Source organism: Passer montanus, unplaced genomic scaffold (assembly GCF_014805655.1).
Source record: "Passer montanus isolate IOZ18808 unplaced genomic scaffold, ASM1480565v1 scaffold27, whole genome shotgun sequence".
Taxonomy (NCBI): domain Eukaryota; kingdom Metazoa; phylum Chordata; class Aves; order Passeriformes; family Passeridae; genus Passer; species Passer montanus.
The window spans coordinates 4,704,119-4,723,619 of NW_024367372.1; the positions used below are offsets into that span (position 1 = coordinate 4,704,119).

The 19,501-nt window shown below is 38.6% G+C and overlaps 1 protein-coding gene across 3 annotated transcripts in view; it reads right to left on the bottom strand.

The window, feature by feature from the left end:
• Positions 1-19,501, bottom strand: part of TECPR2 (tectonin beta-propeller repeat containing 2) — a 41,888-nt gene that overhangs the window by 11,235 nt on the left and 11,152 nt on the right. For 2 of the 3 annotated variants that reach the window (XM_039712466.1, XM_039712465.1), the window contains exons 9-18: positions 18,960-19,421; positions 17,359-18,359; positions 15,817-16,000; positions 13,788-13,961; positions 11,400-11,580; positions 9,810-9,951; positions 8,352-8,592; positions 7,519-7,608; positions 6,327-6,560; positions 2,207-2,355 (exon numbers count right to left, since the gene is read on the bottom strand). In XM_039712466.1, the coding sequence (XP_039568400.1) occupies positions 2,207-2,355; positions 6,327-6,560; positions 7,519-7,608; positions 8,352-8,592; positions 9,810-9,951; positions 11,400-11,580; positions 13,788-13,961; positions 15,817-16,000; positions 17,359-18,359; positions 18,960-19,421 (2,858 nt within the window). The remainder of the gene's footprint in view (positions 1-2,206; positions 2,356-6,326; positions 6,561-7,518; positions 7,609-8,351; positions 8,593-9,809; positions 9,952-11,399; positions 11,581-13,787; positions 13,962-15,816; positions 16,001-17,358; positions 18,360-18,959; positions 19,422-19,501) is intronic. The other variant, XM_039712467.1, reaches the window with a different exon arrangement.

Sequence of the window (19,501 nt, forward strand, 5' to 3'; positions counted from 1 at the left end):
GCTGCTCACAAGCTGCTCCTGAGTCATGAGATCTGGGAAAGGCAAGTCATATTGGCTCTGACATTTACTAAGGAATGAAATATCCATAGTTGGTTTTAAATTACGTTATTTGAGAGTGCTCCTGCACTTGAAGCAAGTGAAAAGAAATTCTGATTTCCTTCTTCAGACAGAAAATGGCTGAATCATTCACAAATACTTCTTACAGTATTTCTGTTCTTCTGAAGATAAAAGCAAAGCAGCACATGTCAAAGGCAATTAAGGGACAGAACAGTAAGGTGTTCCTAATAAGTAAATATTGTTCACTTAATAGTTCACTCTTCAGACATCATGTTATATTTGTTTTCCAAATAGTTAGTATTTGGAAATACTTTTAAAGTTCACATATTTTCTCATTTTGCATTAAGCCTCTGCAAAAGCATGAATGGCTGCTCATTTAATGACTTGTTTTAACATGCTGGAATTGTCTCAAAACAAGCATGTAACCCACGAGTTTTCATCTTCTCTGCAAGCAATGTCTGAATTCTTGGCCCTGCATATTGACCCATTAAATTTGCCATGTCAGGAGTTGGCAAGATAACAGGAAAGGGAATGATACTGCTCTGGGTATCAGAAGGTTATAATTTTTGGAAGGCAACATCATCCAGATTTGTTGATAAGATTATGGGAAATAATTTGATTTTCAACCTTGTCCACTTTCTACTTAAGGAAGTTACTGCCAAATCATGAGCCACAGCAAATCCCAATTCTTGTAAACACCTTCACATTGAGTAGTTTAATCTACTTCAGTGGAGTAGAGAACCACTTAGTACAGAGAAAATATTATCAGCATAGAGAAACAGCTTTTTGGGCTATTCTCCTGGATAGGCTTTTGACAGACACAAGTTTAACTCCCTGTCTCTTGGCAAACTCAGTTTAAATGGAATGTTTCTTCTTTTTTTTTAGGAATACTTCCTTTATGGGAGACATCATCACTGACACCTTCAGTCTCACATTCCTGCTGCTCTACCCCCTTGCTAGCAGGGACAAGGTGTTACACCACAAAGACCCACTTGCAGCACACCAAGAACAAGCACTGTAACCAAGTCCTTTCTGCAACTGATACTGGCACCTATTTATCAGTCTGCCTTGCTATTCTGCAAAACAAGGTACCACTTCTGCAGAACCACATTACAAAATGTACAGAATCAGTCATCTAACCAGTGCTGTGCTAACTGATGGGATGCATGTCTGCAGTTCTCATTTCCCTGCTCCCCTGCCCTTCTTTGCTGTTACACCCTGAGATACACATGAGCCAACAAATGGCTGATGAGAGATAAGCAGAACTAAAAGCAAATGATGTAAAAACCAAATAAATGACTGCAACTCCACTGCCACAGATTTACTTGTATTTCTTAATGTGTACCTTTGAAAGTATCACACATTTCAAAATCTTTAAGAGAAATGCTGCAACATCACAGAATGTCAGTCAAGTATGCAAACACATCCAGTGCTAGACCAGCAGACAGTTCAGTTCAAGCCATTTCGTGCCAAGGAGTAAAGAATGAAATCAGTAGTCAGAGGTCAGCTCCATTACAGCAGTCCCAACCCACAAAAGAAATTACTCCCATTTCATAGATTAACTTGCAAAGTATTAGAGCAGCAATGAAAGCAAGCACTGTGGTTAAAGGAGAGATTTAAAAAGAAAACAACCAAAAACCAAACAACAAACAGGCACTGGAAAAACAAACAGATTTTGTCAGTTTTCTGCATTTTCCAAATATGCTTCCAGGTTATTTTAGGAGGCTTCTTTCAGCTCCAACCCTCCCAGCTGGCAGGTAGAAAGGATATAAAGTTTGCCGATTCTGGTAACAAAGGAAAAGAGCTGCAGTTGTACTGCATGCTTACAAAGCACTGACAAAGAAAGTCCCTGAATTCAGGCACAGCACCCTAGCAAGCACCCCAGACTCACAAGGGTGAGGATAAAGCAAGAGGGAGGCAGGCACTTCGGCACCATGCCACTTGAGCAGAGCCTTCCCCCACCTCTGCTCTGTGCTGCTTGCCTGTCCAGCCTCTGGCTTAGCACACAGAGGGTACTCAGCATAGCTCAGTGCTACACTCTACTACAAAACCTGGCTCTACTGTTTCCCATGAATTCTAAAATTACTGTTTTATTGTTTAGCATAGAGTTAAAATACTGGGTCACAAAGAATTGCAAGCAGCATTTTACCTGTATAGGTGGCTCAATCATTATCCACGCAGGAAGCATCAAACTTGGGTTAAGAGGTTGAGTTCCTACACGGAAATAAATGCCACCATTGGTGTCACAGGCCCAAACATGCTGATTTCCACAGGTCAAGCTGATCAGCTTTACACCACCTAATAACAAAGAGATTATTAGCAACCTGGCATTTTCCTTTCAAATTCAGCTAATAATCACAACTTGTATTTAGACTTCATTGTATTAAGCAAGCTCAAGTCACATAAAAATGATTAGAAGTTAATACAACTTGTGGGAGAATAAAAAAAATTGCTGGATACAATGAACAAAACCAACAGGTAGTACATATGTGAGAAATATCTCCTAAACCTAAAAATAAATGTTTTAGACATAGGAGAGTGCAATTTCTAAAGCACATTATAAATACTCTATTACAATAACCAAATTCAAGCAGGGAACCATTCCATGACAAATGTTATCAGTGCCTAGACAAACTTTCACATGACCTAATGTGAACTCTTCTCTGTAGCTGGCCATGCTTGGAGACTTTTAAAGGTGTCAATCTGATAATACAGGCAGCAAAGAACATTCCTAACACCACCAGCATTTCAAAAATACGAGAGCATATGGGTTATGCATTTCACTGTTAACATACCAGTGTCACATCTGTAAATAAATGAACTGATTTTCAAATGGATTTATATTCACCACTGTACATATTTATTACACCAATCTCAAATGTGCAGCAGTAATTTAACCCTGTCAGCACCATCAAAACAAAGCTGCCAAGTAAGTGTGTGTTGCAATTTTGACATGACTTGTGTTTGGGTTTAGTCTAAATTCCTGCAAAGACAGTAGAGATGCAAACCTGGTATTTTGGACAAAAAAGAACTGCTAGTTAACTGTCTACTGAAACTCTTAACTCTTTCAAATTAATTTTAAAATAGCCACATGATATAATGTATCTAACATTTGATTTCCTTTTTTCACCCCATGGTGGACAAAACGAAGCTAAGTAATGGAAAACAAGTTCCAAAGAAAGTGGGACCCAAGCAGTACAGATCCACTACAGAAGGAATGCTCTGGTCAGACTCCAAACTAAAGACTCTAAAAATAGGCCTTGCTGGTTAACTGAACATGCCAGGGCTGCTTGGGATATCCCATTCTTGGTAACAGTTCTGTGTTCAGGGATGTGAAATTTGGCAACAAATCCTTGTAAAGTGCATCAGACACAGAATTCCTTAAAGAGGGGCTTGGAATTTTATCCCACACAGTATAAGTTCAAAGTATTTATTTCTGCAGAACGTAATATTCCCAATTGTTAGGGAGTGCTGGGGAAAAGAACAGGACAACACAGCTTTATCTTTTAATTATCTGTAGTAAACAGATCTCATTAACCAAAATTATTTAATTTTCTGAATCGCAAGAATAGAAATCAATCCATCTCATCCCAGAATTTCCTTTAACCAGAAAGCTTCATATAAAAACCAAAATGACAGACAAAAACTTCAACTGCTTGGGATGAGAACATCTATAGCAACTTTCTTTTGAGAGCAGAGGCTTGACTTTGAGCTGCAAAGCCAAAACCTTACTTAAAACCTTGTTATTCCTTCTAATAAAGTATGCCTCAAAGCAATAGCTTTGTCACATGCTACCTCAGCTGTCCAAGTGTTCTGATCCAGACAAGCATCAGGCACTCAAACATGGAATCACATATCACCTACCCAGCATAGCTGGTATTATTTACGTCTACAGTACAATTTGATATTCAAAAACACAGCCCTTATGTAAATGTTTTGGGGCTTCTCCCTCCTCCCACCTACCAGTTGTATCTTAGGACAAGGTCATGTTAACCAAATTCACCAACTGTTTTAGAGCAAGTACCATGAACCAGCAGCATTGTTTATTGTTAAAACCTAAAGGTCATTCTACTGTGTTTAGAAACCTTGATGGTGATAGTGGAATGCTAATCAAAATAATCTACTGGGTGCTACTCCCTGTACATAATGTAAAAGGCAAGATACTACCAACATGATAAGAATATTTCAACCTTAATGCTGGTAAACTCCATACTTCCATAGAAAATTCTGAACTGCACTTTACAGAAAGTTGCTCCCACCCTGCCTGCCCTCCACAGTCACAGTCCTAATGTTTCTGGAGTAAACTTAAACAAACACTTGACACAATAACAACAACTCTCCAATTTCTTCAGCCCCATTAGAACAAATAAAGGCTTTTCTATTAAAGCCATGAATATGCACTTGTCAAGCAGTGATGTACCACATGCAATTAAATGGAGAAAAAATGCCTAAAATATTTTCACATTTCACTACTAACCCACAGTGACAGGTACAGTGCAGTGTTTGAATATTTCCTAACCCCAAACCTCTTCTATGCCACCACCATGTGCCAGAGCTGACAGGAACAGCTGAATGTAAAGGTTGAATTTCTGAACTGCTGAGTTCACAGGCCAGGTATTACAATCAGCTAACACAAATTACACTGATTTCCTGTATGAATTCTTTTGAGATTTTCAGACAATGTCCAGAAGTTACTTATTTTTTCAGTTCAACAGTTACTGTGTCAACTGCTGGAAAGCAGTGGTTCATTAGAGAAGTTTCAAACCACACTAAGGAACATGAGAAGGACAAAGGGACCAAATCTATCCTGTAGGTCAGTAAAAGGCACCAGTGTTTAAATATTTCCTAATCCCAAACCTCTTCTATGCCACCATGTGCCAGAGCTGACAGGAACAGCTGAATGTAAAGGTTGAATTTCTGAACTGCTGAGTTCACAGGCCAGGTATTACAATCAGCTAATACAAATTACACTGTTTTCTTGTATGAATTCTTTTGAGATTTTCAGACATGTCCAGAAGTTACTTATTTTTTCAGTTCAACAGTTACTGTGTCAACTGCTGGAAAGCAGTGGTTCATTAGAGAAGTTTCAAACCACACTAAGGAACATGAGAAGGACAAAGGGGCCAAATCTATCCTGTAGGTCAGTAAAAGTAAAAGGCACCAGTGTTTAAACTATAGTATGATGAGTGATTTGGAACCAATTCATCAGGTCACCAAATCTATCCTGTAGGTCAGTAAAAGGCACCAGTGTTTAAACTATAGTATGATGAGTGATTTGGAACCCATTCATCAGGTCTGAAAAATAACTGGTGTACCACTGAAAAACTAGTTAATTTTAAAAGATACGGTTTATAATTTTTCCATTAAATATTCTAAACTATACACTAAAATTGTACATGAGGCTTAAACGCTGCCAGCTGTGTCTGCCTTTCCTTAAACTTTAAGTTAAAATTGCTTGTCTCTTATCAGACCAGTGATGAACATTGCCATCAAAAATGGAAAAATTGCTAACCAGTTGAATTATTTTTAAAATGGTGAGAGAATAGTGCATAGTCTCAATTTCCTTTCTCTTCACCTGAAACTGGTGTGCAGATTAGCACAAATGTAAGAATGTTCTAACAGTCAGACTATTAAACAAATAAATCTGATGAGAATACTACTCATGAAGGTGGCAAATAACCTGATTACCTCCAGAGCCAAACTCCAAACTGTGACTACATTTCAATGATCAAATCATGATCAAGCACCTAAGCAGATGAAAAGAGCAGTTAACCAATTCTAAGCATTATGCTGAATGATTACATCACTATAAATCTGAACATGAGTGTTATCAGCTGCAGCACTCATGAATGATTCAACTCTTGGAGCATAATTCTTCCTTGGCAGGAGCTAAAAATGTTTAACCATAAAATTCAGACATTTGTGCCCTAATCAGGTGACTATGGATGCACTGGGGTACAAGAGCCAGCCTAGTTAAAGCTGCTGGAGCCCCTGCACAGCACCATGTCAGGCCAAGCCACTTCAGAGTGACCAGCTGCAAGATGCACTGAACACACACCAAGTACCTTGCAAACAGGAATCTTCTTGTCTCCAGGAAAAGGCTGAACAGAAAATTCTTTGAAAGCCACATCTGTTCCTCATATTTTACAATCACTGCCAATAGGTACTATTTAATCCAGTAAATGTTATATTCTGCATCAGTAAACTCAAAGATATTTCTGGAAAATATGGTGTGCTAAGAGACAGTTGACTCAATAAAAGTGTCATACCTAGTTGGGAGAGATCCAGTTTTGTCCAATGCATCCCTGTTGGGCAGCTGGAGGAAAGTGTTCTGATAAATATCTGCCCAAGACTATCCAAGCCCCAGATGGCATCCTGGCAGGCAGAGTAGTGCACCATTTCAGCCTCTGGTGGCAGCTGCACCGTAGAAGGACGAAAATGAGGATTCTGATCACTGACACAAAACAGATCCTTGTTGCTTTGGCACAGCCACAAAAAGCTTCCTATGGAAAGGACATGTCTGTTATTAAAATAATTCCTAATCCACTCTGAGAAAGCTTACACATCTACTTTTTCTGAAAAAAATATCAGTACATTTGAAGGCAAAACTAAAGCTTCTTGGCTATGCTCATAGGGTAAAGCTTTGAAGTACAAATACACAACCTAAGCTCTTATTTAGGCACTTAAATACTCCATTTCTCAAATAAAGGAAGTAGTAAGTGATCTCATTTGAAGAAATGTTTCATTTGAAGGAACTAATAGAGAGAAGACACATGTAACAATGCACTATCACCTCTCTTTATTCTTTTTGCTCTTTTATATCCTTGATAATAGCCTTTGAAAAGCAGCATTCTTTTACAGCTCTAAACCACATTTTTGCCACTAAAGCCAGTGTACTCAGATAATGCAGTTGCTAACTACTGTAACCAGCAGTTCAATTCCCTGACAGGGTCTCACTTTTACAAATAATGGGCAATTTTGCTGCAGTGACTGCACTGACAGGAGAAGCACTTGGTTACTACAAGCATTTCAGCAAAGCATTCTCTGCAACTTCCAATTACAAATTCTGGCAATTCATGCTTTGGCAGTTTAGGAAGTTGCTGCTCTTGAGGACCACCCATTTCTCTGCTGGATGCCACTCCACACCAAAGGGGAGAGTGAATAATATGTTATTTTAATCTCCAGTAGTTTTACAGATATACTTCCACCCTGCTTCAACTACTTTAGAAAAGACAACCAAAATCTGAAGTAATTCAGGATATTTAATTACTTACACCATCAATTCCACTCTGTTTAAAAATCAGATATTATACACCTGATTTACCAACCTACTTCAACTACTTTAGATCCCTGCAAACAGAAAAGACAACCAAAATCTGAAGTAATTCAGGATATTTAATTACTTACACCATCAATTCCACTCTGTTTAAAAATCAGATATTATACACCTGATTTACCAACCTTCTTTAGATGAAGCTGGGGAAGCCAACACAAAAATCCATTTTGTGGCAGAAGCAGTACCACGAGGCACAATATTATTCCAGTATGTGCCTTGAAAGAAAGAACAAGTGGCATTAATAGGAAACACAGTTTTCTGTTAAAATTTGTTATATCAAATTTAGAATAAATTCTATTGTAATCAATTCTTAAATATATTTTAGACAAGATTTTCTATTAAAATCTTTCAAGATAGTGTTAGGGGGGAGGGGGAAGCCTCCTCCCAACACCTATGTAAACACAGAGAGAAAACTGTGAATGCAGAAGAGGATAAAGAAGAATATTAATGGTCTGCAGCAGGGGACCAATTTGGTAATAAGGTATGCTAGATGTACTGTTAGAGTTTATGTAAACAAAGAAATATACCAAATAAGTATCCTATTTTGAGAACTGTAGCAAGAAAAATAAAGTAATCCCTCTATTAGCACTATAAAACCATAACACTGGTGTCTTGCACAGTCACACTGATCATGAGCCAGACTCCACTGTGCAAGATAAAATAGCTTCAGCAGCTTAAGATTGCATTATCCCAGAGAAGAGACAAATGCAGCTGTTAAAAGCAGTAACTTGTGCACAGTCCACTGGTTGACAATGATTTTTCCATGAAAAATATTTCCCTTTAAATGAGCAAGTATTTAAGACCAAATGCTAATGAATAATTTAACTTAATTTTTAAACAAGTTAAAGCTGCCCTGACTTGCCATGTGTAATTTCTGTGGTGACAGAGTTGTAATTAGGTATTTCCTTCTATTTAATATTCGTAACTTAAAGAAATAAAGATGCAAAAGTACACCAACCTACTAAGTTTCCCTTTGCTACATGGAACTCATTTTTGCCTGAAGAGATCCAGACCCCACTGCCATTGACCCCGAGGAGGCTGGGCTGACACTGAAGCTGCTGTGACCAAAATGCCATTCGAAGCTTGTCAGCCACCTTCTCCACAGGCGCCTGAGCTGCTGTTGCCACCGTGTGAGTTGCCTGGATTATGGTCTGGAACAGGCTGCACTGGTCAAACACTACATAATCAGTGATGCTTACCTGGGGGAAAAAGAAAAAAAAAGTACTCTTCATAATTAGTTAAGCTCTGGGGTGAACTGCACAATCTTTCCCCAGAAGCTTTTTTAGAATTCAAAGTGTAGGAAGGGAAAAATAAAAATGGTACATTTTGAGTGATTATCTTGCTAATAAGTCACAATCAGTATTAAACACCAGCTTACAACTCCTTTCTATCCAACAATCCATTTAGAAATCTGCATTTTAAGATAGGCCTTTGTTTTAGGATGTGTCCCTCTAAAAATATGCCAAACTCTGCAAACTAAGAGGTAAATTTTCAATTTCCAAAAGGAAACTTGTACAGTGCAGCAATTCAAACCACATGACAAAAACTTGAACACAATACTCCTTTGCAACTACCTCATGGACATTTTCATTCACAGTGCAAAAGGAGGTCTAAATAGGTAATTGCCCAAGTACTGTCATGGACAGCTAGGTTGGCAACACTCTGGGATACTCCTAGAAAAGAATGACATTTCTAAGAGCACAAAAAGAGCAGCAGCTTGCCAATAACCTCAAAGCCAAGCTACTCATGATGTCCACATGCACAAAGGGATTATACATGCACATAGACCAAAATTCTTGTAACTAAGGTAGCATGTAGACAAATTTTCTGTAAGACTGTTGTTGTACTCCCTTCTTCCCCACCCCTGTCTCTGGAGAAAACAAGAAAAGCTGGAGAAACCAGAGGCAGGAATTCCAAATCAATGCCAGACAATAACTGCAGTAACCAAGCTGGTTTCACCCACATGAACTGTGGCTGAAGCAAGCTGCTCCACATGGCTCAAAGAAACCTCAACTGAACGGAAAAATGTGGAACACATTCTTTTGCATGGTGACTTATTATTTATTTTCTCCATCTAAGGAAAAGGATGGGCCCTAAAAGACAAGGGAAGAGGCTGCATTCAGCAGCCAGACTTGATGCTCTGCCTCAACAGCACATCCTATGACCTGGCAGAGCATTTCTTGGGTTCTTGAAAGCTTCTGCAATGCTGCTCTAAATGACCACAGGATGGTTTTCCTTCCCTCTTTACAGCAGACACAGAAAGGGGATTTCAGCCATAGCCACACAAAAGTTTAAATATACTGAATAAAGTGTACTATTAATAGAATTTTTTTCTTAGAATTTTGTGGGAAAACAACACAAATAATCAACCCAAAGTAAAAGACTAAACTGAAAGCAAAAATTAAAAAATGCCTACTTGCCACCAATGGTTATCATCTCCTTGTGGTTTCTTTGAAACTATACCAGTCCTGAACCAGAGATTGCCATGGATATCCAAAGCCCATAACGTCTGCTGATCACCAAGGGTTATGCACACTGGTTCCAAAGCTTGCATTTCACTGGAAATGCAAACAATATTTTTAATAACAATATTAAAAACCTTAATTCAAATTTATGTTAATGGTATTTTAAGGAAGCTGTTACAATGTTAATAGTTTAACACGGTTGAAACTCAGTGGAGCCAAGCTAAAAAAACACATTTGACATTAAATTTTCAGTTATTCAGTACTTTATATTTTGTTTAAGTAAAAAACATTCAACAACAACAACAACTACAATAAAAACAATTCCTTCAAAGATCACTCAAGATTGGAAACTTGGATATATAACAGTAAAACTAAACAAGCCCTATTTTATTCAGTAAATAAATAATCAAGAGCTGTGCTCTTTAAGGTTTTGATAAAATAGCTTCATAAATCTATCTCCTCAACTTCCCTGACCTACTCTCAGAACAATACCTGCAGTTCAGGGACCACAAAGAGAAAACTCAACCTAACTATGTGACAGAGATAAATGCTGAATTTAGGACTGTAAGTTTCCTGCGTAAGTAAATGATTTTCAAGCTCAGAAAGTCAACAGGGTCAGGTGATCATATCAGACACTGAAAAGGTAGCAAACAATGCTAGTTCTTTCAGATAACCTTTCCTGACAGTTTAAGAACAAATAGTGACTGCCTTCTGCAATTTTAACACAAAGCTCAAGAACAAGAAATGTACCTAAGGTGTAGGTCAGCAGGTATTTTCATTAAACAAACTCATTAGAGTATGAGCAAATTTCACATTTGAACAAAGACACAGTAGTTTCTCAGACTGTTCAAGAGCCAAATACCAGGCTGGAAGGTAGCACAGGTTAAGGTTTCACAATAGGATATTCAGTAGATAAAATCTCTTGACAACAAGAATTTGAATTTCTTCCTAAATTTGTGCCAGGCTGATGTCACAAGAGACACTAAATTCTACATTCTCAAAGCCAGCAGTAGAGATTCAGTGCTTTTAACTTTATCACAGAGGAATTACTGTGGGCATAGGATCAACTACAAAGCTGAATACCAACGACACAAAGGACTTATAAAAATCTGTGGCTGGGGAGTGCAGAAGTGTTATCCAGCTGTATGACCAATAAAATGCATACATTTCATCTCAGGTGTAAAAAAAAAAAGAAAAAAAACCCCACCTCTCATAAAACTGGTGAGTTCCTTAAAACCATTATGCCACAGATTAAAGAAGCAATATTTAGTAGAAAATCACGTTGACAGACATTATAAAGATATTTTAAATTTTTTTCTTTAAATCTGCTTGTGTTTATGACAATTTCTTTCATTACATAGCAGTCATGGATGGATGGATGGCTGGCAGGAAGGAAGGAAGTACAGACAGAGAGCTATAACAGATATATCCGCACAAGAGCAGTATACAGACACAGGAGCTCAGGTAATACTTTCTCAAACTTCAAGGAGCTACAGCACAATTTTCTGTGTCATTCTGGTTATGCCCAGCAGAGTCATTACCTGACAATGTCACTCTTCCACTGCTCTCCCTCGGGACAGAAGCTGCGCACTCCCTCGCGGTAGAGCAGGGCCCGCTGCTCGCTCAGAGCCCACACCACATTATTCCTGGATGTGACCTGTGACAGTGGATAAGGGCAGTCAACCTTTACTGCTCGGGCACAAGGACGGTCCACACTCAGGCCTAGAAATGAGAAAATGAGGATTGCTTTACAAACTTTGGCTTTTTGCAAGAAAAAGGAAAGAGATAAAGCAAGTCAATAAAAGAAAATGCAGAAGGGAATCTCCTTGATATGCTGACATTTGTCATTTGATCACAATTTCCTTGAGTGACTGTTCTTTCTGTAAACTACTAATAATTTTCTCTAATATAGCTGATGTTACATTTTAAAAAATAAGACACTGTACATCCTTCAACGTCCTGCACAGTGAATGTCCTGTCCTGTCATTTCTGTTCCTCTTCTCCCTCTAGTGTCAGCACCAGGAATCTCCATTTATAAAACCTCTATTAGAGCTGACAGAAGCATCAAAGAAAAAGCCAGGAATGGAAGAACTTCTGCCCAGAACATGCCAGGGAGAGAAGCAACCTGATCTGAGTAGTGACAGCAGAGCAATTACAAAAGAGCATGGCACAGTGTGTAGTACTGAAAGGAGCAGAGAGGTTCTGGTAGATTTACAGGCAGTTTGCACACATTTCTACATCTAATCTACAGGAACATGTCTTCTTTATGATTACACTGAAGCCTGATTTACACATGTGAAACTGCATGTGAAACATCTCAGGAGACACAGCTTTTGTTTCATCTCCTCATGCTGCCAAAACCAGTATGAACAGACTCATGTCTATAATATATTCTAGACTAACAAGAACACTCATTTCTAAACCTCTGAGCACACACTTTTGTTATAAATGTTACACAAGACAGTGAAGGGAATGAAAAGATCCTGAAGAAACAATTTTCACTTCTGCCTCTCATTAGAAAGACTGATATTCTGAGAATTTATTTTTTGCATCACAAGACAAATTTGGAAGCCTAAGAACAGCAGAATGTAAGCTGATGTAATCAAACCAATCTCTCAAAGGGAAGAAAAATATTGATTCAAACCTCCACAGAGCCCTGGATGATTAGCATCCAAAATTTACTCTCCATCACCACTATCCATGCCTGTTGGCATGTGACCATGGACAAGCCATTTGATTTTTCTAGGACTACTACACTTAATTTAAAAAAATTAATTTTAATACAGTGTCTTTGAAACATTGATTTGTACTTAAAACAGTTTTCTTAATCACAAAAATTTTTGCATTGTGCTACAGTAAGTAAACCTAAAAGAGAAATTACGACAGTGCCAAAATTAAATGAAAGGTAAATAAGAATTCTGATAGAATTTTTGCATTGTGCTATAGTAAGTAAACCTACGACAGTGCCAAAATTAAATGAAAGGTAAATAAGAATTTTGATAGCCACTCAGACATGGTGTCCTGTCTGTATATGTCTAATACAGTTTGCCCTTGACCCAGTCCTCCTCTTGATTCACCAGTATTTCTTTCATCATGTTATTGGTGATTTTTCCTTAGTAACTCTGTGCAAGCCTCACATGCCTCAGAGTCCTTGGTACTTTTCTCCCTTAACTCTAAAACTAGTACTAACATCCTTCATCCTAGCTGCTTGCATTTAGCCTGAATATTTTTGCATAAGACCTTCCAAATACATCCTCTTCTATTCACTGAAGAACTTAAAACTAAGGCCACGACTTCAAAGTTGCCACTACACACTACCCCTTTTTCCAATTTGTGCCTCACTGACATCCAGGAAGAATGCAGCTGCAGATTCCTGCTCCACAGCCCATTCTGATCCCCCATGGCTTTGCTTTCTCTATCATATAAAACACATACCACTTGTCTATATTCCAAAGCACTTCACCATCTTCTGTCTCAGAATACCTTCCTGTCATTATCAAGTGGTCACTCTTACCTTCTAGAGATCTGTGCTTTTCAAACCTTCTACTTTTCCCTATTCTGCCCACTTAAGGCAGAGTTGTTTCAGTGCACCATACCATTTTCAAAGCAAGGATATTATTTTGATATTTTCTAAAATCCTTTCCATTTATCTCCATCCATCTTGTATCTACCCCATGCCATAAATTCTCTGTACTGTATGTACTCAATGTGGCACACACAAAACAAGTGGCCATGAACTAACTGGCTTTTCCACTCTCCTCATTACACAAAATCTCACAACTGTTTCCAAGTGTTTCTCAAGATACAAAGGTTTCATTATGTTCTGGCTGTGGATAAAAGTTTGTAGCAAATTGCAATCATCCTATAGACTTGAAATCTAATAATCTCAGCCCACAAAAATTCAAAGAGCCTGCAATTAATTCAGGTACCTGTTTGCAGATACAGATCTCCATTTGTTCTGATAATCCAGGCAGTGTCATCACTTAGAGCTACAAATACAGCCTGGGGTAAGGCCTCATACCAGTGCCGTTTTCCTTTTATAGTTACTTTTCCACAAGCAAAAGCTTTGTTAGTCTTCTGTTCAATCTTCCAGAGAAGAGCCCCTGTAGGAGAAGCAAAGAAAGAACATAATAGCACTCAGCCATTACTGCAACAATTACAGGTGATGTGTCCTAGCTACACCTAAACTAACAGGAGGGGGAAAGCAAATCAATAGCATTAAACAAAAATGCAAGTTTAAAAAGTCCTTATAATTTCTTTAAAAAGCAAGACCAGAACAGTAACTGACTTCTAATACCGAATAATATCTTAAAAAAAGAAAACCAAATGGGACTCCAAACTTAACTGCTGGCTTGTACCTCGAATAGCTTAAAAAAAGAAAACCAAATGGGACTCCAAACTTAACTGCTGGCTTGTACCAGAACGGTACATTGTCATATTAATTTCCTTTAAATGATTCCACAAAGTTGCATTTAATTCCATTTTGACATGTTGTGGTTAACATGCTCCTGCATTAACACATCCATGGCAAACTGTGGATGCTAGAAACTTGCACAGATTCAGTGAAAAGCTGGGTGAATTCCTAGAACTGAAGGATAAGAGATGCAGAGGAACAACCTTTTTGCCCAGGCAATTTGAGCCACCAACAACTGCAGCCTGAACCTACCAAGGGCAAATATGACACATGCCCATGCCTTTCACTTTTCTGCAGAGACCCTGCTGGACCACTTTTAAGGGTAAGATACTGAGCTGGATGAACCCACATTCTCACCTACTACAAGTACTCTCAAATTGTTTTGGCTATAGCAAAGCTCAGCTACATATCAAACAGAATTTCTTTCTTCTTAAAACAGATAGCAAGTCCTCCCCTACAGACAGAAGGAAAGACTGACATGTGCTTTTAGAGATGACAGGGAAGAAAAGTAGTGTCAAGGCAGGAGACAAAGAAATTAAAATGGCTGAGAAACTTTGTATTTTCACTCCAGTCCTGGAACAATCTGGAAGGCCAAAAGTGACGCAAGTTTATAACCAAAACCTGCTTAATTTTAATCCTACATAATCCTCATTCACAACCATCCAGAACAAATGCATATGCAAATGTACTAAAACTTCAAAGTTTTTTTCTTCAGTATTTCAAAAGAAATCAAATCAACCAACCCACGCATACAGAAAGCCAGTTCTACACTTACAAGAAAAAGAACTTTAAAATTGTGAATCACTGAATGGTTTGGGTGGGAAGGGATCTTAAAGATCATCTAGTTCCAACCCCCCTGCCAGGGCAGAGACACCTCTCACTTGACCAGATTGCTGAAGGCCTCATCCAGCCTGGCCTTGAACACTTCCAGGGATGGGGCATCCACAGTTTCTCTGGGCAACCTCTTCCTGTGCCTCACCACCCTCACAGCCAAGAACTTCTATAGCTCTGTAACAAAAATCAAGGTTTTGTATAGACAAAGAGCTCTTCTCTGCCTACCACTAAACTGCTACTTCTGAAGTTCACTTTAATCAGGCAAATAAATGCATGTTGAAAACCTCCCAAAATGCAATGTGAACCTGCTGGAAAGACAGTCACTTAAACTAGAATATGAAATGCAGAGGCAGATGATAGTCTACCTACTATGATGCAGTCATATAACTGTGACGATTTAAAAAAAAAACCCAAAAAGAAATACAAACCAACACAATACTTTTACATTAAACAAGCAAGTTTCTGGAAGTAATTGATTTGAAAACAAACAAACAAACAATAAACTGCCTATGTGGAAATTACATATGTACTCAACTATATATGTAATCTCATAAAGATGACAAATGACACCTAATTAAATAATAACAGATACTAAAAAAAAAAAAAAACCACAAAAAAACCCAAACAAAAAACCCCCCAAAAAAATAAAATGTCCAACTCTATCCAAGTTTTATATTTACAAGACAACAGTGCAGCAGAAGCCAACCTACCTGAGGGGGAAACTGCCACTTGCTGGACTCCATCCTCAAACTTCTGCCAGCGCAGGCCGGCGGCAGGAAGGGCGCTGCAGTACAGGCTGCCTCGGTAGTCCAGGCACCAAATGTATTTTTCTGAGACAACCAGGCTCAGGATGCCATATCCAGGGCCAGAGTAACCCATCCAGCTCTCTGCAAACTAAAAACTGTAGAGTCAGAACAGTGTCAGGTTGTCTTCAAACTGCGTAAGAAAATGAGTATATAAGAAGAGCAGCTCCCACGGTTTGATTTTAAAGAAGCTAAACTGAAGTACTTTAATCAATGAATAAATTTGCCTCGTGTAAAACAAAGCTACATCTGTCACTGTTCTCTAAGGCTGTACGTGCACAAAGAGACTGCTCCAACAACAGATTTAGCAAAAAAATAAACCCCTCCACCCCATCATCCACCTCCAAAGAAGGAATATATAACAATATACAGTCTGTTTGTAGTCTAGGAAATTATTCATTGTCTAGGAAGTGATGAGCAAAGGGAACAAGACAGCTGAAGGGCAGAGACAGCTGAATATCCAACTCCAGTACTCTCTGTATGGTAGCAGAGCCATGGCTTGCAGAAATCTGGTTTACGCTCTCTTAAATATTGATTGCTTGCATGAGGTCAAGCACTGCATACATTACCAGGGGAGGTTTCTAACATGACAGAGTGTAAGAATACCACAACCTGAAACAAAAATCTTCTGCACTTTGGGCTGCAGTTGTCAGTAGATAGGACACCATCAACTTATAACTCCACCTTTATGAATTAATATTTAGTTGATCTCAATACAGCGTGTTACAGATCTAAAAGAAACAATATCCCCACCCTACAAGAACTGCATTTCCTTCTTAAGACTTCTGATAAAAGTTCCAGTGATTCTGGCAATTTTGCAGACTTTACAATTAACTTTAGTACTTCTTTTCTGTAGTATCTATGAGGATTACCCACAAAATAACTATGAAGGAAAGAGGGATAACAGAAGAAGGAAAACTGTCAACATTTTAAACAGTACTAACTACTGCTGGCTAGGGGGCAAAGACTAATCCTTACTCTGAGTATTTAGAGGTAAAGTAATCCTTAAGCAGAAGCCAGCCGTGTGAGATAATTAGCATTAATTCTTCATGAAGTCAGCTGAATTTGGGAACAGCATCATGCAGAATTTGGACTACTGGAGATCCAAACAAGCAGCAGCCTTTGAGTGTGACTGGGTTTTACTGTTCACTCTTTAATGGATGGGTTTCTAACAGCATTTTTGTTGAGCTGGGAATAATACAGCCAGAACAGCTTCTTTGCATTGCAAGCACACATCACCCATTTTGAAGTCAGATACCCACACCATATTTTTTAAGAGTTACAACACACACTGTTGTTTGGCTTTATACTTTACTTGCATATTGAATCAAGCAAAAAAAAAAATTGCTGTCCTAAAGATGCAAAGGACAGTAATTGCAGGAATCTTTATTTTGAAAAGCTGTTTCTTTTTAAGGTTAAAGGTACTTTAATTAAACTGAAAAGAAATACCTGATCAGATTTTAACAGCACCATTTCATCTAGGCTTATCTTGGCTACATCCTGTGCTCCAGGCACAGCACCAACTTCAGGCATGCTGGTCTCAGAGGATGAATATGGTAATCCATGTCCATAAATATCCTCTTCATCACTTGAGGCAGATTTTTCAGTCTTACTTTCATGAGTGTCTGCTACCCTTTCAGCAGCGCTAGTACTACATTTAGCTTTGATTGCACTTTCAAAATTCCACCCAGAAATGGAAGAGTTGTCTGAATGAACATTGTCAGAGACATCACACTGGAGTGCAGAAGGGTCTGACAGAGCACTGTGGATTAGAGACAGCTGCTGTTGGTCTTCCTCACCAGTTTCATCACTTTCCTTTGGTGTCAGAGATGTCTGGACACCAAGTATACTGTCACATTCCAAAAATATCTGGTCTGTAAGGTCTGGATCTTCAGAAGATTTTTCAGTATCTTGCAGCTTCATTTTATCCAAGTCTTCATCTATTTTACACAAGGCAGGAAAATCCTGCTGCTCCTCCTCCTCCTGGCTCAGCTTTCCAGGACAGCATTCATTGCTTGTAGAAACCACACCACCATTACATTCACCACCAACACTGCTTGCCAAGTCTTCTGTGAGCATCAGAGGAGATGCAGATGTCAAAGTATCTATAATAGCTGAAGTACCCATGCCACTGTCACTGTTTGGAAGTTTCTGTAAATCAGCCACATCTCCATTCTCTTCATTAATTAGTACATTTGCTGACTCAGGAGACTGCAGGACACTGAAAGTTTCTGAACCGTTATCTTCTTGCAAGATGGTATGGGACTCCATGCTGAACATGCTTTCCTGATCTGGAGATCCAGTACTCAAATGATCAATGCTGCCACTCATTATGCTAGAAGTCATGGAAAAGGAGTCTGCATTCAAGGAATGTGGACTGTCACCAGAAAGCTGACGCTCATAAATTGGTGTGCCTTCCAGAGAGCTGTGGTTTCTCCTTGTGCCACTTTCTGTTATCACACACACACATGAAAAAGAAGGAGAAAAGTAGTATTAATAAAATCTATTAAATCCCAGTGCCAAGCAAGAAATTAAAACATTTTTAGAACTGAAGGAAGAACAAAGCTAAACCTAAATTTTAACCATACTGTATTTTTTTCCAACTTTTAACATTATGATACATATAAAGCCCAAAAATCTTAATACAGTAAACAATTAAAATAAGTGAGTACTCACACTACTTCATCAAACGAAAGAGGATGGCCAAGACACTGCCAAATATTCTGAATAGATTGAATAGTTATTACACAATTCCAACATAAAACTGGACACAGAGTCCACTGTGTGATCCCATTAAAAAATACATTAGAACTCAAAGCATGTTTACATGACAGAAAACAAAAGAAATAAACTCCAAACAGATCTAAAAAGACTTCATCAATTTATCACTTTTAAGGAGATTTTCATCTTAAACAGGAATGACCTACCACAAGCCATCAACCATTTCAGAAGCACAACACCACAGTACACAGAAGCCTGCCCAGCAGAGAGTCTTCCATGTAATGTGCTCTAACAACACGCAGTGTCAGGGAAAGTTCTGCTCCACCTACCCTGTCTCTTCTTTTTTTTCTTTTTCACCTTAATTGGCTTTACAATAAGTTCTTGGTCAAAATCTTCAGAGCTGATGGTGCTGAACCGCTGTGAAGGAAGCTGACCTTCTCTCTGAGCTTCTGGAAGTTGGTCTGCACACATCATGAAGCTCGAGCCACTGTCCACAGAGTTCACAGAGCTGCTCCTGCTTCGTGATTCACTCACTACAGAGCAGCCCCTCTTCCTGGCTTCACTGCTCAAGTCTCCCACTCTGTCAAAGCTTTGCTCTGATAGTGTTGGAGTTTCCAGATCATCTTTCACCAAAGAAGTGCCATTTTTATCACCAGTGAGTGAAGGGGAAGTAACTGGTTTTTTTTCTGTTTCCACTGAAGGGCTGGATGATACAGATGAAACTACTGATGACGGGGTCAGCAATTTAGGGCTCGTATCTGTTAAAGGATTTGACAATTTTGAATTCACATCTGAAATTGTTCAAAAGAAAAATAAAAGCATAAATACTAGCTCAAGTATAAATACTAGCATCAAGTGAGTAGGGGCATAA